The sequence below is a fragment of the Barbus barbus genome (genome assembly GCF_936440315.1).
Source record: "Barbus barbus genome assembly, chromosome: 24".
NCBI lineage: Eukaryota > Metazoa > Chordata > Actinopteri > Cypriniformes > Cyprinidae > Barbus > Barbus barbus.
The window spans coordinates 19598426-19620360 of NC_136752.1; the positions used below are offsets into that span (position 1 = coordinate 19598426).

The window sequence follows — 21935 nt, forward strand, 5'->3', positions numbered from 1 at the left end:
TCACAAGTCCACAAGAACACAAGTACAGACAAGTACGCATATTGAGAAACGGCCATAATCTCTCTCTCTCTCTCTCTCTCTCTCACACCCACACACACTCGCACTCATACACACACACACAAAAATTGAATAAACACTTTGTATTTGGTTAAATTGTCAGTGTCATGTGTCAAATATTTTCTTCTGCAAGTCAGAGCAATTATTAATATTAACAACAAAAACACTAATAATAATATTATTAATGGAACACCCCCATTCCACACCCCCGGGTGGGGGGTGGGGGGGATGGGGTGTTTGAGATGTCACTCTTGCCTGTCTTCAAAACTTGAGAGCCCTGGAGTAAAACTAGCATCATATCATCTACACACAGAACTGTAAAGGTATTTACGGCAACCCATCAAAATAAAAGTTTGGTTTAACGTGGAAGACACTGCGGCCGAAATACATTACTATTGTTCAGCAGACAGTACATACTGCTACTATAGGCTACTATTACATTTTTTTATTAAAATATAAAAAAAAAATTTTTTTAGTAATAATCACAACATTTCTTCATGTTTTAATTTTGATAGTAAACCCCCTTTGTTTGCCAAAATAAATAAATAAACTTTGTTTTTCAATAATTTAAAGATAAATTAAATAAATGTATGCCTTCATTTGAAAACCAGATACAGAACTCAGAATTTCTGAGGAAAAATAAAACATTTCATAAGGCTATTTTTAGAATAAATTTGAATAAACTAAGTTGTTTTTATGCATTCAAATAATTAGACATAGTACACCATAATTTACTAACAATAAAACATATGGTGAAAGAAAATCAAAACACACACTTATGAGGTGGATAAAGATTTTCAATTTCTTGAAGTCTTTAACAACCTAGAATAAATTAATAGAAACGATGATTTTGTCTCAGCTATGCATTTTAAAACGAACACGCACTAGTGTAAATGTAGCCTAACATGTGTAAACTGAAAACTATTTGAACTTTAATTATTTGCACTGATTTATTGTGTTGGATATATTGTTCCTTTGTGCAGTGGCTGAGGAGATGAGGCTTTGAGTCTGTATAAATGTCAACAAGCGAAAAAAAATAGTTTTTTTGAGAATGTAAAATTGGTATCGAAAAAAGTATCGTTCAGGAACCGGTATCGAACTCAAGGTATCAGTATCAATATCGAAAATTTTTGAACGATACCCAGCCCTATTCTTAAAGAAGCTGTTGACCCAAAAATGAAAATTCTGTCATCATAATTTTTGAAGCTTGAAAGCATTCCATTCTTTTAGTGTTGTCAAAAGACCCGGTACTTCGGTACCAAGTCGGTACTAAAAAAATTAAAATGTCACGGTACCAGGTTTTTTCAAGTACCGGTGGTACCGAGTACCCGTTGCAGAAAGCCGCGGATGGAATCTCGGAATCCAGTTATAAAAACGGAATTTACAGTTTAGCACTGAATGTCACGGAATTTGTCAAAGTTTGGATGAATTAATCAAAAGTAGGTCATTACACTTAAATCAAATCGCGACATGGACTAGTATCTGTAAATATTAAGCCGCAAAAGTTGTTCTGCATGTCTCTGTATGAATGAATGGAGCAAACGCAAGTTTTTTTTTTTTACTACATACACTGAAGCGCGCCTGACGCTCGCTGTGATTTCAGCATCTGCCATCTCAATGAGGACATGAATACATAAACAGCATCTCAAGGACTGCTCAGAGTCACTTCACAAGCATTTTACCGTTTCATTCGAGTAAAACCAGTGTCGCATCATATTTTTACTTTTGTGTTGAAGGGTCATTAAATAATGACAGAATCTTCCATTTTAGGTCAATTACACATTTAAAAAAGTGCTTCGAATACAGCCCTTTGTCCCTTTTTACAGATAGGATCGATTTGGTACCTAGACATGTAAATGATCTATATTTGGATATGTGCAGGTATTTGGATATGTAAATCAACACTTGAATTTCCCACTTTACTATTGCCATGCATTAGCCCTAAAACGATTGTCATTTGTTGATTTAAGTTACACACTTGTCCTTTCCCAACCCCTGTCATTAGATAGCTCTGATTACCATCCCCTAATTACAATTACAGATTTTGTTTAGTTGCTCCTTCATGCATATTGAAATGTAAATTTTCTCTTCTATGAAAAACAAGGTCATGTCTCGTGGATGCAGGGCTGATGACCAGGCGCCTGAGAAGAATGGAAGCACAGAAGCAGTGCGTAATGACATGAAATAATCAAGTAGAAGGTAAATTATGTTTTAAATAAATAATTGATTTAATTACTGGCAAAATCATTTATTTCCCCGATTTCATTGGCTCAATCTGTAGAAACACGGCCAGTGGCAGAGACACAAAACAAATGCTTTAGTGCAAACGACCAACTGTTACTGCAAGTTTGGAGAATTTGACAGGAAAGGTTTGGGGCTATAAAGCTGTTCAGAAGCCTGAAAGCTTTTTTTTCTCTTCAGTGAGAAGGACTCGCTGTTGTACAAACTTAGATCATCAGACCAACGGACTGATGATTCACTGCCTGACATTTACATGAAATATTTCTTTGGTGCCTCAGTGTATTGGCCTTTACATGTGGATTTCGAGAAATCATGTTCCATCAACTCATCACTGAGCTTAGCAGATCACATGAATATTATCATCGTTCTGCCATGAATTGAAACAGTGTCAAAAAGGTACCAAGTTGAAACAATGAGAGCTTTGTAACAACAACTAAACTGGATTTGATTGAGACATTTAATAGACAGTAAATTAGATATCTATGAGACAGCAGAAATGTCTATTGAGTTCTGCTTTCTGAGATGCCTGCAAAATAATCAATATTTAATGCACAGAAATTCTGATAAAGTCTACACACATTTTCCACTGTTTTCTTGAGGTTACCAAACTATTTCTTTTTTTTCTAATATTGTGGAACTCTCTTCTAATGCATATAAACACACCCCTAAACAGGATGCAAAAAAACAAAACCAACTGCGGTTGGTAAATTTACATGTCAGTGGAAAAACAGAATAAGCTGAATTGTGTGCTTTTAGTGCAGAGTGTACTTGTATAATGTGGCAAAAAATATGCCTATGGGACGGAGTATGTATGTGCATGTGTGTGTGTTCAGTGGACAGTGTCCTTTGGCAGTCAGTAAGAATTAAAGTGAGCACCCAAACTATCACACAAACAGAGACACGCAGAGATGCACACAAGCAAACAGCACCACAGGCCCTGCTCAACCCTTCATAAAACACCGAAACCCTATTGCTATAACAAAATTTTAGAAAACAAAAAGGTTATTTTACTGTGAAAATTCTGGGAAATGATAATATCACTAAATTAATGATCCAAATAAAATCCACAAACAACCACCCCTTCACAATCCTAGTACAAAAACTACCACCAAATGTTGCCATGGCAACCGACATCCCAATCCCATTTCATCTGTCCTCCCTGGTTTTCTGTACGCTGAACAGAATCTGTCTGAAAATCAGCAGTCATCATCGCTCTTGTCAAAAATCAAAGGCAGGCGCATATGGATTTAGAATTCAATTTGCAGTAAAAAAAAAAAAAAAAAAAAGCACAACTCCGTGAGCAGACAAGCACGCACACACCTACACACAAACCTTAATGTGGACCTTAATGGTATAATAGGGATTAAAGCTGAATAAATGTGTCCTGTGCAGACCCTGGCAAAGAGCATTATAAAATCACAGGTAATTAGATGCCATCAACCCCCATTTTCCCCTCTTTGGTGGAATGTGTTTATGTAAATGTCACCATGGAAACATAAAGTCTCAAAGAATTCCAAAACAGGTGGGAAGAATGTTCAGCAATAATGGAGAAAGAAAAGCGGCCTCTCTACCTTTCATCTCACTGCACGCTCACGCTGTAAAAGTCACATTAACAGTAATCAGCTAAACCTAATGGTTTTAACAAACAGCAAGAGCGCTAAGAGAAAAAATTATGCTCTTATGCACTTATTCTCAAACACTTCTTCTGTCATTCTATTTACTTGCCTGCACTCTACTCGTTTTCTTCTTTTGTGTGTCTGTGTGTGCTGCATTAATTAATAACTTAACAAAATGTGCACCAACACAAAAATCTCCCAGTTGGGCCATTCTTTGACATGTTATATGATGCCTGGAGATTTGTTGTTAACACACGACATGAATAAGTTTGTGCCATATGGTGTAGTTCTACAGCCATATTACATGCAGTTGTTGTAAACGGTACATGCAGCTATGCCCATTGGGATATACAGTATGGTGGGTTATTTTAGTGTATTGACAGATGTCATTCCGCCACATGCTGATTTGCAGTGTCATCATAAACTGCACTCTTACAACAACAACCAGTATTAGAGGCCAATTTGACTAAAAACCAACAAACAATTTAGCAGTTAAGCAAAATAATGCAAATAAAAAAACAAACTCAAGGAGGCTGCAACACAATTGACCCTTTGCAAAGCCTTTGTTACGGTGTCCGACAAGCCATGGCGCTCTCACGCCACACATAATGTTCTCACACAGTGAAAAGTACTTCACGGAGCAAAAGGAAAACTGACACAGTAGGTTACTTTAGGAATGAAAGGAACAAAAAATTTAAAAAATAAATACCGTTTTATGCATCTTTAATGTGTTGTGACAGATTGCTGTAGCGCCTCAGTCCAAGTGGCATGAGAACCAATCATCTCTTTCCTCGTTATAGCATGAAATAAACATGAATGACCATCAGAAGGTATTTTGTTTAGACTGCGGAAAGAGGTCAATACGCACCATTTTTCAGGTTCAAGTACACCAATGTTAATCTACTCTCCAGTTTGGTTTGTTTGTCAGATTCAGCATTATGATTGGTCAGATCACCTGTCAATTAAACTCCCTGCAAAGGGTCAATCAGTAGCCACATCAGTTTATAAGACCAGTGAAACACAAATCGTCCATACACTATAGTCATACATAAGTTATAATCTTTTATAGAACAGCTCATGCTATGTTAACTATTTTAAGGATTTTAGCTAATTTATGCTCAAAACTGCTTGCTTGATTTTAGTGCCTTTCATGCGGAGAAACAGCACCAATTTCAACTGATTGATGTAAAAATGTAGCTAGTGTATGCGCTGATGTACATTTATAAATTTAGCTGTTTTCCCACAAAATGTATATATTATTTTTCATCTTTTGTGCACTATTTATCAATTATCACTATTTATTTTTCTGTCTCACCAAATTACAGACAGAGCAAACACAGTTGACTGCGAACCTCAAAGTATCAATTTGTCAGTATTTTTGTTAATGTAAAATCCATATTGGTAATCCAACAATTACGTTCGGTCCATGGCTGAGTACACTGACTGAAGTTCAACTCAAATAAAAACTGGCAGAGCTGTCTAATGGAAGTGAAGCATTGTGGGAGGTCTGTGGGCGAATAGAGGGGAATCTGAAGCCTGCTTAACGAAATCTAATTTCAGAGTTATGAGTTCCATTAACATAACATGGAAATGCTGACACTTACAGAATCAAACTCAATACAATGAGTACTACAAATCACATTTCCCTATGCATCTCTGAACCTTTTCTATTTCTGTGCACTATATTGAAGCCATCGCAACATAGCGTAGCGTGCCTTGAAACAACAATATCTGGAGAAAAACAAGGGTACCATCTATGTAATTTTTGAGGTGTGCTAGTGGCAGTAAAACATGCCCAAACTCAAAATATCAATAATATGCATTTAGAAAATTGGTATAATGAATTTTAATTTCATGCTGACATAACTACTTAGGTCAAAACAGGCAGCTCACTGCAGCCCACATCAGTGCAGAACTGGCAAAAGTGCACATAGCAACAAAGGCAAGCACCCTTCTGAAACTGAAATTTGCATCGTAACATGGCAGCCACTGATATGCTTTGAATTTCCCATGAACTAATTTTTTTTATTGAAAGAGTAGCTTTGAAATTTTGTTTTACAACAAAGCGAAAAAGAGTTTTAAGCAACATATGGTAGGTAAACAAGTGGTAGGTAGAATATTTAGTTAAAGCAAAACACCTGTGAACAATGTGACTCAAAAAAAAAAAAAGAATAAATAAAAGTGATTGTCTAAAATCTAGATCGCTCGATATGAATGGTCATGATGCTTCTGCATAAAACACAGAAATGGAGAGTTTTTAAATGACAAAGTGCTATTTTTTGAGATGTGGATAGGAAATATTTTTTCACAAGGGCATTCAGAATAAGAGTAAGTGTGATTGTGGTTTTTACAATACCTCTGTAGCGTTTTCCCACTGGACAAAAAATTATGTGAACCCCTATATTATCTCCATGCAGAGACCTCAGTTTGAGACAGACCATGTAAGCTATATACTTTTTTTAAACAAAATGGTGAAATACATGGGCCATGGGCCAAAATTGTTGTTTATGTCTGTGTGTATTAACGGATCTATCATGCGAGTAAAACTGATAAGACATAATTAAATAAATAAACCTCTTCTGTAGAAGGAAAGCATTATGGGTATTTATTGCTCCCCTTAGGTCATTTGTGGCATCATGAAAAGGATTATGGTCTGGTGTGTGAGGGGATGACATTCTACAGCCTGTCAAAGGATCTATTAAGAGCTGCTAGCAGACAGTTTTCAAAGATCAACTATAAACAAAACAACCACTGCTGCACAAGCCATAAAACTACTGTAATCTATTTGTGGATAAACAGTCTAATGAGAAGTGAGGAAAGCTAATGCAGAGTTTCAATGGGAATAATTCACAGAAGATTATTTTACAAGGTTTAGTCTACATACAATAAATCAGTGTTTGTATGTGAAGAGCTGCAGCAGCAGACAAATTCAGCAATCCACAGATTTTTCCTTAAGGACAAGTAAATCATTTGCACTGCAACATGCATTTCAGACACACAATATCTACAACAGTTTCCCACAATCCACTTCACAATGACCGTATACAGTAGCTAAGCACTCATGAGGTTGATATGAACTTGAAAATCCATCAAGCTAATACTTTAAATCAGACATGAGCGTTCCACCCAATGGTGAAATCCAATCTTGAGAGTAACACAATTAGATCATCATTGTTTAAGTTTATTTAGCCTACTGAAACCTCACAGGAGCAACATACAGATCTACTACAGCAATGAAGCTTTGACATAAAACGTCAGCACTACATACTCAACTCAACATCACATGGGAACTAAAAACATTAATTACTTCCCTAATTTAACACCGTAATATATTGTTGTCTCATAAATCAACAATGAATTGAACACTCCACACAACTGTGCTGTTCATTCTGTCCAAGCATATGTTCATTGAGTGCCTGAGGGACCATATGCTGTGAGCTTATCATTTCAAAGTAAACAGACACATACAAGGGACTTTCTGAACAGGCTGCATCAAATGAGACTTTTAAATACTTGGGTTGACTTGTGAGGATCAGAATCTTGCTAAAATTAGAAGACAATCTACATTGAACCCAAACAAGCACAATAATGTGGTTACAGTAACAGCTCTCTGGAGGGAAACAGCACCAGTGAATGAGGACAATTTGGTCTATTTCTTCAAAACTTTCTCCAACCCCACACCCAAACCTAACACTACACCCTTCAACAAAAATGAAAATCGAGTGATCAATGTATGGGATACGGTCAGCATGCCTTACCACTAGATGGCAACAGTGAAGCATAAAAAGCAATGCAAACTGGTGTGAACAATGCTGAGCGTTGGCTGAACATCTGATGCATATGGCAGAAAAAATTGGAAATACTTCAGGAGTTTCGATGTCGACATCTGATTGGTCGAATTCTACTGGATTTCCGCAAGACGTATGCATCATGTTCTTTAAAGTTGTAGAAAAAGCCAAACCCCCTCGTGGAAGAAGAAAGCCATCACAATAAGCACTTATCAGAGTGAACTAAATGTACTCAAAAGTATGGAGTAAAAGGATTTTCAAAAGTATGTGAAATATGTAAAGTTCGCAGCATAGACTCCTTAAAATACATGCAAGAGTTTTACACACTGGTCTGTTATTGTGGGGACATTTCCACGCCTCTAAACATGATGCGGCACAAAGTGAAACATTCACTCATTTAAACTCATTTAAAGTTGTAGACTTTTGGTGATCGATTCATGAAGAGATCAATGATCATTTCATTAAATTAAAAAAATGGGCATCAGAATTTCCCAAAAATAAAATGTCATTTAATACTCCTTTCTTCTGAGCAACATAAAGACACTGAAAACTGTCTCAGTGTGTTTGTCCATACAATGAAAGTCAATGGGGTCCAATACTCTTTGGACATCGGCAATATTCAAATTTCTTTTTAGTTTCACAGAAAAAAGAAAGTCATACAGATTTGGTATGACATGTGGATGAGTAGTGAATGACAGAATTTTAATTTTTGGGTGAATAAACCCCTACAAGGCAGTAAGATTTGACCTGTTCTGATTTCAAATATCCTTATGATGTCAAAGTTATTACTGCCTTGTCTTGACTAATCAGGGTGTCCAAGCATTCTGTGACCTCATAATAACTGATGTCATCAACATTCATAAACGAAACCAATTCTGATTCAAGATATTGAACCGAAGCATACATTAACTTCTAAGAAAAGATGGTTAAATCAGCAAACCATCTGTACAATCCTCAAAACAATCCACATCTCCAACAATCCATTCCAATAAATGGATCAAGAGATGAAGCTTCTAATGCTGTCCAGTTTTCTGGAAATTCTTTTTGTCATTTTACTACCCAGCTGCTGGGAACTATAAAAATCACAAGAAAGATTCTTTTTTTTTTTCCAAAGGGGAAACTGTGGTGCACACTCAAACACCTATTTTTAAAAGGCCAGTGATCATCTGAGAGCATTAAGCTGTTGTACATCTAAATCCCAGTACTACCAGTCTAACAAATCCCCCTCATTAAATCTCTATAATAAAGTGTAATGAATACTCAATCTGATACAGGGTTGCAACATTCACACACCCACCCAACCTCTCTGAGGCTCTCTCTCCCTTTGATTCTGTATCCACCTTGAACGTCCAGCCTCAGTTCTCAAACACACAAAAAAGGAGATGGGTCAGGTTTGAATTATCCAATGTTGAATGTTGGATGCATGTAGTGTGAGAGCATTTCTTGCACAGGCCAATCAATTCTAGCTGACCTACTGATCCCAAAAAGCCATTAGAAACGCAGAGTGCGTCTAAAATCGGTCAGTAGGCTATTGATCGTATTTTGGAAACCAGATTAAGGCACAATACTCCAGTCGTCAAACCTCCATATCCCTGCATCCAAGCCAAATGGTCCTATCCCATTACCCTCTCCTTCTAATCACATAGCTCGGTTGTATCCTTATACTGAGCTTGTGTTTCTGAGGCTGTTTACAATCCAAATTTCTGATTCAAGGGCACGCCATGTGGTTTATACCGACGCGGGACAAAAAGTAAACACAGCTACTCACCTTATTAGAGTATGGCTGCTTGGCAAGGTTTATCCCGTCCCTAATGAGTTTATCCCTGATCATGATCTTCAGCTTCAGTTTTGGGTAGACTTCCAGTTCCTTGCGGTTCCCCAGCGTCAGATTCCTGGACGCCCCCATGTACCCCACGCTGCGCGCCGCTCTATAACTGCTCTGCTCAGTCCATGACCTGGAGCCCCGCAGCCTAGACTCACATTGCTCGGCCATGCGAATCGTGTATATAGGTGAGACCGGCTCCAGGGTGAAATAAAGCCCAGTGGCCGTCTCCTTTTCGTGATCTTTCAACCTTTGCACGGCATCGTGAATCCGCTGGCGGTGGTGCGGAATGAACACCCCGATAGCATCCAAGTCCGGGTCTCCGATTTGTTTGCAAACTTCCAAGTCGTCGTATCCGTTATCCACAAAAGCCTCGACATACTGACACAGCTGAAGGGTTTTCAGCCATTCGTAGACGATGCTGGGTCCGTTGGTCATCATTTTGAACGGTGTTTAAGCGTAAAGGTGCGTTTACCTTTGTGAGCAGGTGACTGACAGCGCGTGCGCCCGCGGTTTACGTGAATATCCCAGTCAAAACGTCATCTTTATTCATAATTTCTCTCCACTTTTTGATAGCAGGGGATGTTTAGAAAATATCCACGAGCCCATAAATGTTAAACAGACGGTGCTGGGCACTTCAGCGTTTATTAATACCGACAATGTCGAGACCCTTCAACTTGGCGTTGCCATATACTCTACAACTACCGCCTCCCTTCACCGCCTTTAAAGAGCCATTCACCGGTAACGATTAGCGTCTAAAGTGGCTATACTGATAACCATTCACAAAGACTACATTTTCCCCTCGTGTATTACAACTGTTGGCGCAGTAGTGCCCAGAAGAAACGTGAATATTACGCACCGCGTGAATTTCCAATGCTCTTCTCCAGCGCTCTCACGAGACCGTCCTTCCTTCCCTTGTGCCTTTCAGTGTGGCTTAAAGCCCACTCTTTTCCTCTCTGAAGACAAATGAAACCGCGTCTCTCCGGTTTGGAGACGAGCACATGTGGTTTCAGACTTCTTGCCACTATTTGCTGAGCAGCGTAATCGCGTTGGCGGCGAAAAAGATCGGTTTTCTTCAGCGAGGCGACGGTTGGTGAGCAGATACGGTTTGAATCTGGGCACGAGCTGTCAAAACTGTCAATTTGTCAGAGTTTGGGGTAAATGAAACCCTGGCATGGCGCTTCTTAAAACAAATAGGCAGAATTTATTTCCGTATCGTTTTAATCCGAAACTTTGTCACTTTTTTTTTTTTGGCAAAGCCGAGGAGGGTAAATGTAAACGGCAGGCTGCGTGCTGCGCAGGAGCGCGTGTCTCCTCTCTTCTGCTGGAAGAGGATTTAAATCAGAAGCGCTGCTGCACGCGCTGTACACTTTATACTACAGTCTTATGGTGCCCCCTGCCTTGAAATTGGGCAAAATAGATATTTGGGCTAGAAAAAAAGCCAATGTACACATCTGATTAAGATTGTTAGGATTTTGCATGCTAAAAATAAAATTAGAAGAAAAACTTTAAACTGTAAACGAAAATGAAAAATGTTGTTGTACAAACTGAAATGTTTGTTGAAGAACTAGAATTACTAAGCTTAAATATAAATAGCCTATTAAAACTGACAAAATTACTAAAACTAAAATAAAAAAATGAAAATATAATTTTAAGCTAATTCAATAGCCTAAATATCATAATAGTAGGCTATATCAATGATACTAAATTAACACCTGTTTAAATACGGTAGTTGGCAATTGGAGAAAACATTCGTATTCATAATATTAAAATTAATTCAGGTTGTTTGGGAAGCTCCTAGTCATTTCAGTGGCAAAAAGTGTCCCAGTCGACCTGAATTCACCCCTATAGTTCATACAAAATGCATACTATTAAAATTGTGCTCTTTAAAACTGAGAAATGTTTATGCTCTAGGGGATGCTTTTTATTAAAACGTTTTTTTTTTCTTCATTTTGTTGTTTCAGATTAGACCTGCTTTTTTACTCCTTTAGCTGAACCAGTCGTACGCAGTTTGATCATTTTTCATTGTCTTACTACCCCTCCTTGTGGTCTTTTATAGTATAGCAGCATCCTTTTCATATCTTCTCACTGCTTTGAGATATTATATCAATATCGATCATAGTACACCTACACGATCAATAAGGGTGAGTTCAGCAGAAGTGGGACACATAAGTTTCCTTGTGTTTCCTTTTAAAAAGCAGCAGAATGTTACAGTCATTAATAATTTAATTAATACGAACAACAAAGAAGGAAGCAGTCACAATAGAAAAAAAATTATATATATTATAGTATAGTATTATAATATATAGTATAATATATATATAAAAAAGGTATAAGATCATGTCGTTTGCCTGACATAATTATAGCGGGCGTGGTTAGGCAACATCCAACCAATCACAGCCAACACACTGGCAAATAAGTATGCTCTTCTTAATAAAGGCCTTAATAAAGAATACAAATATAAAAATTGTCCCCACTTTACATGCTTAATAAAATGGGACCGTTTTACAAACTATTCTGATCAAGAACCGATTTTAAGAACTAGAACCATGAGCCAGACAACACAGGAAAGATTTTTACATCGTTTTATTTTCCATTGCACAGTAATTTCTATCTACAGAAATTCTAAATTGTTTGTGGCAGCAGATAGTCATAAACATCCATGTGAAATTTGCATAAAACTGTACAAGTAATTGGCTACAATGAGAAAATACTGCAACCCACTGATAACCGTTATATTCAGGAAATGAATGAGGTTCTTCTGCATGTTAAATGTGTAATATTTCAGGTAAGAATGTTCTGTCTGAGACAAATAAAACAATTCACTTAAAGTCAACATGAAACATTACTAAATGAATAAATGAAATTAAATTAAAGCCAAGAAAGCAACAAGAACTTTTTTTCTCCTTAGTCATGAAAGAATACAAAGGGCAAACAACCAGGTTCACATCAAGAGTGAGTCTGAAACCTCTCTGAAACAGACATGAATGAACTGAAGTTGTGATCAATCAATTCTGCTGGAGTTAGAACACTTTTTACTGACATTTACAGCATTACAGTTCAACACGGCTGATTGGATACTTTATCGACTGACAATGACAAAATAGCAACCTAGGACATGAAATATTTCCTGGGAATATCTCATGAGTCCACGAGCCACCATCTTGGAAAACAATTTTTGGTTTTGAATTGTATCAACCATGTCGGGGCCTAAAATGTATTTTCCAACACACATAATCAAATGTAGGCATTTTTATAATGAACTACACTTATATGCGAGAATTTCAAGGAAAAGCTCACTCACTCATGTTGAATTCAAAAATCACCCTGTTGTGTCAATGATGGCATGAACAAACAGACCACACAACAGAAAACAAAAAAGATATGAAGACAAGTAACAGAGCCCAATGAGCTCAAAATACATCCTCCTCAAAGCATATATAAAAATAATTTTTCAATAATCGATGATTAAAAATATGACAAGGATATCTATTCAGGGAAATACAGTACTGCAGAGAAAAATACACATCGTACAAATATAATTTAATTAGTTAATCAGGAGAGATGACATACGAGCGAGATATTCAAAAACAAACCCGGTCTTCAGAAACACTATAACACCATGGCATGAAAACACATCTACAGAGAATATAGAGTCCAACACAGAGAAACATTTAGAGTCTGAGAGAGATTGGCTTAGTTTTGTTTTGTAATTCTTTTGTCCCCCCATTTTTCTTTGTTTGAAGTACGGCATACGAAACACATGAAAGGCAGACTAGCACACAGCCAAAAACATCAGAAAAGTCCTCAACACTGTTACTGGTGAAATATGCAGTGGTACTTCAGACACAAACAGCTGTCGAACACAGTCAGTGGAATACAGAACTCAATGAAAGAAAATCTTTGGCGTTTGAAAAGATATGGCAACTGTCTTAGGGTCAGTATGGCCTGGACCACTTGCAATTTATGCTCCCAGATTGTCAAACTACTTCTTTCATTCACAGAATGGCAAAAAACTTTGGGCGAGAGGCAAGTGAAAATCAGTATCTGGAACAACAATGGATCATGTGATCAATGCAACATATATAGCAGCATTTCTTGCAAACCACAAATAAATATAATGGCACTAAAATGTGGATTAAAGGGAGAAATGGGACAAGAAAGACACTTGCCATACAATTTCTTTTTTGTATTTAATATTACTAAACTCTAGTTTTCTGGTTTGGAATGTACACGTAACACTCATTGTAGTTGTTTTCACAGATGAAGAAGATCTTGAAGTACGTTCCACGTGCCACTGCATTACACATGAAGCACCAGTGTGAATCCTGACATTCAGAACTACAATGAATATTGTTTCCAAGTCAGTGAAAGCGTTCTGCCCTACTTCACGCTTATAAAGTCTCAAGACACCAAAGATTAGAGCTGGAAAACCGCTCCAAATTTCCAGGTATGAAAAGAGCCATTTCCAAGAATACAGTAAGTGCTTTTTATTTAACAACTGAAATGTGGACCAAAATATTTACTAAAGTACAATCTCTGCATGTTCAACTGAGCATCTATATTAAATCTATGCAGTATGCAGGAATGAGAAAGCTGGTCTAATGGACAAAATCAAATCCCAGAGTCAACACCAAAGAAACTGTGATGTCATTTTCAATCACAACAAACGTTCTAGCTGTTGAGGTCTATATGGCTGTCTACCCAACAAAATATGGCTAACTTTAAACCTTAATTTTTCCCCTACTTTCTTTCCCAAAGCAGTCGAGACCAGATATTTTCTGTGCCGAGTTTCATAGAAAGTTTAAACATCTGTATAATGTATCACATGAAAATACCATCATTAAATCACTCATGGTTGGTTTATAAATAGTTAGTTCATAATTCATTCATTTACCACATAGATCTGTCATTTAATTCTCTGGATCATGTCAACTTCTTATAAACCCTCTAGATGGTACTTTAATGTAAAGCATTATTGTAGTGATATTCACAATAATTCCCGTAAAAATATCACCCAAAAGCATTGTATATTTAATTAGACATTTACAGTTGATTTTACAAATTATTTCTATTTTTTTGCTAAATAAATAAAAATAAATAAATATGCAAATGGTAATTAAACCAAAAGGGGCAATTTAGAAAGAAAAAAAATTACAGAAATATACCAAATATACCATTTTTGTTTTTTTTTTGGAGAAGGGAGATGTTCTCTCTTCTGAAATGTTTGACTCCTCCATGTTATGACATCATTTCCAGTGAACGGAGCTCTATCCGTGCTTCACCTGGTGTCTTCGTATTTCAGTTTTCCTTGACAGTCAATAGCGAATATGGCATTTTTACAGACTTTAATGGAGATTTATATAGAATTATGTATATATACTCTTTTTTTATGTTTGTTTAGTTATTGTATTTTTTTGTTTAGTCTGTCTGTCTTTTTTGTTTTCTTACTGCTCTCCGATGTGGGAGGCAGGACGTGATTGCAAAAAAAATAACAGCACAAAAACAATTCAAAGACTGAGAGAAGAAATGGAATTTCATGGCGTGTAAAGCCCAGCCGCCATGAGAGAGGATTGGCGATATTAAACAAACAAAAACGGAAGAGTGGACGCCATCATCGTATGGTATTCCTCAGATTGGGGCCGCTCTCAGTCTGTGCAGCAGTTCTGTAAGCAGACTGCATTTAATATTGTGCTAGGAAAGAGTGAGGGATCCCACTGGTCCAGCAGAGGAGAGGTAAAGATGGGAGTGGGAGAAGGATTACAGATGAACAAGGCTGTGTAGGAGAACTCCTGAGTCCCTTTGGGCTCTGCTGTTTTGTGGAGATCAGAACTGGTACCATTTTTTATCCTTACACTTTAGCATCATCTGCAACAGGGAGTAAAAAGAATATCAAAGTTAGAGCCACCAGCTGCACTGCCACAATGATTATAATGCACATAAAAGGAACTTATGTAATATAAATGTTTAGCTATTTTTACGAAGTGATTCATCTGTTATTGGCGTCAGCGGTGGTAACGCTGTACCTCATGAGCATGTTTGGAGAATGAGTCCGCGCTTGCCATCATGGCTGCCGTCCGCTCTTCCACCTCGCTCAGTTTTTGCCCTCTCTCATCCAACGCTATCCGAGCTCGAGCAAGATCACCCACGATGCCTGATGCTGCCCCCTTCATGCCTTCTATACCCCCAGGACCTGGAATGTGCTGAGCGAGACTGCGTGGTGCTTTTCCGGCTCCTGACTCGCCGACTGAAAAACAAATACAGAAGCAGAGTGTGAAAAGACGAGGAGGAAAGAATGCTGCAAATGAGGTGACAGCACAACAGAGCACAAATGAGCTCTCTGTTACGACAACACAGCAAAGATTTTTGAGAACTCATGAAGATGGCGAAGAGGCACAGGAAGCACTTAGGATATATATATCTCATGAATAATTGTAACCACATTCAATACATTACAACACTTATCAATTCATTGTTACATTATGCATTTTAAATTTGGTTATAATTATTCACAAGATGTAATGTATTACAACGGACATTATGAATAATTATAAACATTACACCCTTTAATAACACTGTAATGCATTTTACTTAAAGGGTTTAAGTAAAGTGTTACCAAAAATGTTTCAATTTAGCATTAATTCATTATTTTAAGTTTTAGTCATTTCAATAACTTCACCTTATTTCAGTTAGTTGCCCAGGCAACATTTCTAATTTTCTGTTTAGGTTTTTTAAGTTCAAGATTTTAATCTATTTATATTTTAATTAACAAAAACCATTTTTATTGAACAATAACAACATTGGTAATAGGTTGTAGTTCAAATGTATCAATGTAGTTTCACAAATGTAAATGTTTTGTATGTTGGATTAAAATTTCAAAACCTTGTTCAAAACCATGTTATATCTGAATAATCAGTGAATTATTTATTATAATTATATTTTTGTAATAGTTGTTGGGTAAACAACCGAAACACCATGCACAATAAAATACACTGGCATACATGCCAGTTATTTTATTTTTAATGTTTTTCTTGCCCGTGTGTTTTAGATGCTGTATAATGTATTAATGATAACAATTTAACAATGATAAAAGCAACAATTTTGGCTTTTCAATGACAACATCTATTGTGACTGGGAAATAATTTGTGCCTATTGAGAATCTGACTTACAAAAATGAACCTACCCTGAAAAATATATTTACTGGAGTAAAAAGTGTGAAAACTAGCTCCAGACTCCCCACATCTAAATGATCATCTCTCTGTTTCTAGTCTACATTCCTATTGTACCATTTTTGCTGTGATAGTTTAGGCATCTAAGGGTAAAGAGCAGATAATGAAAAAGAACTCACAAAGATCTTCTCTGTCTAGAGACTGTGCTCCTCCTCCGAACAGACCCTTAAAGAATCCCCTGTTAGGAGCTTCAGGCGTCTCCACCGGAGTAAACAACTCACCTAGCATCTCCTGTTACACAATTAAATCATCATCGTCAACATCATCGTAAATACTGTGCAACAGAAGAGTCTAGAAGAACACTTTTGCTCACCTGTAAGCTCTCGCAGACCTCCTGGCTGTAGGTGATCCTCTGGATCTCAGTAGGGGAAGTCAGGTACAAGGCCTGGCCGAGGTTAGTGAAGCAGAACGTTCTCGCTATCCGCATATCTGTCAGGGGTAGGTAATTTACATCCAGCAGTGGTCTCAACCCTGGCAGACTGAAACAGCATGACACAGTGAGACATTTCTTCAGCTCTGGGATTTCTCACCTCCTCTATTATTCAAGAGCTGCAATGCTGAGACTGTGGCAGTGCTGATTTTGTCCTTCAAAATGTGCCTTTAAATTACAGGAAACAAACATTGGATATTTGTGGATGCTATCTGCAGTAATATCCCCAAGGTCTTCATGTTTGATGGTTAACTTTGACCTTCCTACTGACAAACACACACAGATGTTTGTCTGCCTTTCTGTCCTCTGAAGATTTATAAGCAAAGTGATTCGGAGTGCAATACAGGGATTAGATCTGTGTTGCAATAGCAACAGGCCCCCTGGCTCTGACTTTGCTGAACAGTGGAGCAAGACGACAATATTGTATACTAAAAATAGCCTTATTTCCAAATTTACTGCATGTGTTACAGTATATCAATATCAGGCAACAAACAAATCCTCACATCACTGAAACACACCACCAGGCAGTTTGCGGATAAACAAAGCTTTAAAGGCTGACTGAGCTGGAGTCTTGAAAAGTGTAGCATTCAATATACTGTATATGTTATTTAATATCAATTCTTTACACGTTTAAAATTGCACTACAGTTGCCAGTACGTTTTATTCTTTTCTTCTTTTTTTTTAAGATGTAAAGTTTTGTTCAGCAGGGATGCATTAATCAAAAAAGGTAGTAAAGACATTTTTATTCATACATAAAATTTCTAATTTCCACAAAAATGTTTTCAACACTGATCCTTATAAGAAATGTTTCTTGAGCCCCAAATTAGCATATTAGAATGACTTCTGAAGGATCATGAGTAATGACTGGAGTGATTTTCCATCACAAGACTCAATTACATTTTAAAATATATTAGAATAGAAAAGTTATTTTAAATTGTATTAATATTTCAAAACTGATTTTACTGTAAAAAAAAAAATGCAACCTGGTTGAACATTGTGACATCTTTCAAAAATATAAAAAAAATAGTGGCAACCCCAAACTGTTGAAAGGCAGTGTATGTATGATATTTTTTTATATAAAGTGAAAAAAGTTTTACATGCTTAATCATGCTAATTGCTAAAGATTTATCTAAGTGTTAAAATAAATATATAAACATAATATTATTTAGAAACCGAATATAATATATATTTTCCCAGTTTAATCATGATGGATTCATAAGATATATATGCATTTACACATCCCAACACACAGTCCCAAATGAATGAACTTAAATCAACCCTCATCTGGCTTATGTTAAGGGCATCTTCTCTCACCTGAGGGTCATGATGTGTCCATTGGCACAGAAGCAGGCCACACAAATGCCAGTGTTCATCTGTACCACATCTGCCCGCAGCACAAAAGATGTTTCGGTGATGTTGTGTTTAAATACGCAGGTCTGAGAGGGCAGGGATATGACTTTGGCCTGTTTCTCAGAGCACAGCACAGCATATTGGTTTTCATTCAGTTCCTGGGATGTGGATGGGGAGACAGACACCGGCCGTCTCTTACGGACCTTGTCCCGCTCCTCTCCGTTGGCCGGGGCATTGGGTTCGTACCATGGCTCAAAAGCAGAAGGGAGGAGAGACCCTGTAGAATCTAGGAAAGCCATCCGGAGGATGCTGCCCTTCGACCTGACAAGAGTACCTGTACAGAGAGGGTTGAGATGTCAAACAAACCAACCTTCAAATTAAAGGAATAGTTGATCCAAAAATTCAAATTTGCTGAAAATTTCATCCAAGATGTAGATGACTTTGTTTCTTCATTAGAACAGGTGTAGAGAAATTTAGCATTACATTACTTTCTCACCAATGAATCCTCTGCAGTGAATGGGTGTCGTCAGAATGAGAGATCAAACAGCTGATAAAACCATCACAATAATCCACAAGTCCATAATTAAAGTGCTTTCACTTTAAACCTTTGCTTCTGGCCAAAATATCCGAGTCCATAAACTATAACGCTTCCTCCAGAGAAAAGGTCATCTCATGTGACTCAGGAGAGAAATATCCACAGATCTAGAAGTGAAAACAGTTGTACACAAATAAGTCTATAGATTTTGATGTGAGAAGACAACAGCAGATGGACTTCTTTTACATTATTGTTGAAATATGGACTTGCATTTTGGCCAGAAGTGACGGTTAATTCATTACAAACACGCAGCTTTTTGCTTTACAAGACATTGATTGATGGACTGGAGTTGTGTGATTAATTGTAGATTACTGTGATGTTTTTATCGGCTGTTTGGAATCTCATTCTGACGGCCCCCATTCACTGCAGAGCATCCATTGGTGAGCAAGTGATGTAATACTAAATTTCTCCAAACCTGTTTCGGAACAAACTCATCTACACCTTGGGCTCAGGCTGAGTACATTTTCAGTAATTTTTCATTTATGGGTGAACTATTCCATTAAACCTCTAATGTGCAAACTTACCACAAGGGGAGACAATGACTGGTTGCAGAAGCCTCTGCTCTCCAGCAGGGGGCATGTTGAGAGAGATTGCCAAGACTGTGCCCAAGGATGTGCCAACCCACAGACTAGGTGTAAGTCCGCCATCTGCTTTGCGGTTGTACGTCTCACAGAAATAGAAAGATGTGATGGCCTCTCGTGATTCCTTGTCAATACTGGTCACACTGGAGCTCCGTGAGCGGCTGAAGGAGTTGTCCCTGTTGTCTAGTGGTATGGAACCCCGCGGGGGACATACAGAGAGTAGGACAGTAGAGAGAAAAACACAAAAAGGTAAAGCCCCCACTCTGAGATGACAACCAACAGATTAACAGATTGACAGAATACCTTTTCCATATCAGCCGCTTCGTAACTAAATAAATGTGTTCCCTCTGTGATTGTGGTTTATGCGCAAGTTAAAATATATAATATCCTTCAGTGGTGAGAAAATGACCTTTGATGTGGGAAATGAGGCAGTCTCTCCAGTGTGATGGAGACAAATGATATTCCCAAGATTGGGATGACCAGATGCTCTATTTTCCTGGAACACACATATTTTAGACCCTTTTACCCGACCTCATTTATTTGAAAATTGGCTCTACTAGCACATCTTCTAAAATAAATCTGCATCTGGACATGTTAAAGGGATCTGAAAATGGGACTATTCTGGGAAAAACTAGACGTCTGGTCATCCTATCCAAGATGCATTCAGTCTAGAAATCAAAAACAAACAAATAAATAAATAAACATAATGGAAGAATGTAACAGAAATAAATTTTAGTTTCCATTTCTATGACATAATATCTTACACTATACATACACTATACTGTTCAAAATTTCAGCACAATTTTCTAATGTTTTTGAAAAAATATAGCAAAATCAGTTACATTGTGAAATACTATTACAATTTAATATATATGTGTTTTCTATTTTAATATATTTTAAAATGTATTTCTGTGATGGCAGCCATTACACAAGTCTTCAATGAGTTGCTGTCCAATTTTGAATTTGCCTATTTTAATATAGTACATAGAATAATACTTCCATATAGAAGCACTTAAGAGACGTGGTCATTGTATAGTTGTATCGTCTACACAAACCATTTGGTTATGGTTATATTTCTTAATATTATCAATGCTGAAGAAAGTTGTGCTGCTTAATATTTTTGTGGAAACTATCATTATAAATGTCATTTTTGATCAATTAAATGCATCCTTACTAAAAAATTATCCCAAACATTTGAACAATTGTATACATTTAAAGTCTCCTTATTCAAAAGAATTAACTTGATATCCTGTAGAAGTTTATATATGGCAACGATATGTGAGGGAAATGATCTTTACATCAACCCACTCGTCTGATTTCCATTTCAAATCAGTGCAATTCCAGAAAAGTACTCCTTGAGGGAATTCCCTTAAAAACACTCCTGCTGGAAAGTGATGACCGAACTGAATCTGATAATGAATTGTACACCAGCAAATGCTGAACTGGCAAATGCTGACTTGTGTTATTCAGGATAAGAGTTAGGAAGACTGACAGAGGACCCTGACTACATGAAAGTGATGCAGTGGTTTTGGCCATGCTTATGTGTACTATTCATGGAGACACTCACACAAGCCTTTTGCTAAAGCAATACAGTCATGACCCATATGTATGTCAGACCCACGATACAGTACATAAGAAAATCAGCTTCAGATGGACCTTTTCTGATAAACTGTATTTCATAACTCATGTTTCAATGTCAGAAACTCAGTATAAACTCTTGAAAGTTCGGGAATTCTGAAGCCACCATAGTCTTGGGCTAACTGACATGAGATGTTCAAAGCTAATGAGCATGTGGACCCTCCAGTTTCTGATAATGTGCTGATGGACTCCACATTCAAAAGCTGTGTAGCATGAACACAAAGTCAAGGCTTACCCAAGTCTGGCTTTAGCTCAGTAGGCAAGCTTAATTTCCGTGACATCTTTGCTGGAAAAAAGAGAACACCTCTCTTTACAAACACATTGAAGCCTCAGTAAAACCATGCAATGCTTGAACTAGTTGTGCTCGAGAAAACACCAAGACTACATAGCTAAAGGGTTTTTTAATCATCCTGAGGGACACAAATGCTTCAAACAGGACAAAGGAGACACTGCAATATTTTCAGCGAGTCAGAGACAAACTGCATAATGCTGCATGCTGGACAAACAGTACTGGGATGTAAATGGGTGTAATTTGGCCACACAAAGCCCTGAAAGGAAAAGAATTAACATCAGAACAGACAAACAACC

The 21935-nt window shown here is 37.3% G+C and overlaps 2 protein-coding genes across 5 annotated transcripts in view; both read right to left on the reverse strand.

Moving 5' to 3' along the window:
* The window catches only part of sash1a (SAM and SH3 domain containing 1a), a 233123-nt gene extending 222276 nt beyond the window's left edge, over positions 1 to 10847 (reverse strand). For all 3 annotated transcript variants that reach the window (XM_079375670.1, XM_079375669.1, XM_079375668.1), the window contains exon 1: positions 9471 to 10847. In XM_079375670.1, the coding sequence (XP_079231796.1) occupies positions 9471 to 9965 (495 nt within the window). In that variant the 5' untranslated portion in view covers positions 9966 to 10847. The remainder of the gene's footprint in view (positions 1 to 9470) is intronic.
* Positions 10848 to 12108: 1261 nt separating this feature from the next.
* Positions 12109 to 21935, reverse strand: part of stxbp5a (syntaxin binding protein 5a (tomosyn)) — an 88821-nt gene continuing 78994 nt past the window's right edge. For both annotated transcript variants that reach the window (XM_079375445.1, XM_079375444.1), the window contains 7 exons: positions 21583 to 21633; positions 19653 to 19892; positions 18498 to 18867; positions 17067 to 17232; positions 16873 to 16984; positions 15551 to 15771; positions 12109 to 15392 (listed from right to left, as the gene is read on the reverse strand). In XM_079375445.1, the coding sequence (XP_079231571.1) occupies positions 15351 to 15392; positions 15551 to 15771; positions 16873 to 16984; positions 17067 to 17232; positions 18498 to 18867; positions 19653 to 19892; positions 21583 to 21633 (1202 nt within the window). In that variant the 3' untranslated portion in view covers positions 12109 to 15350. The remainder of the gene's footprint in view (positions 15393 to 15550; positions 15772 to 16872; positions 16985 to 17066; positions 17233 to 18497; positions 18868 to 19652; positions 19893 to 21582; positions 21634 to 21935) is intronic.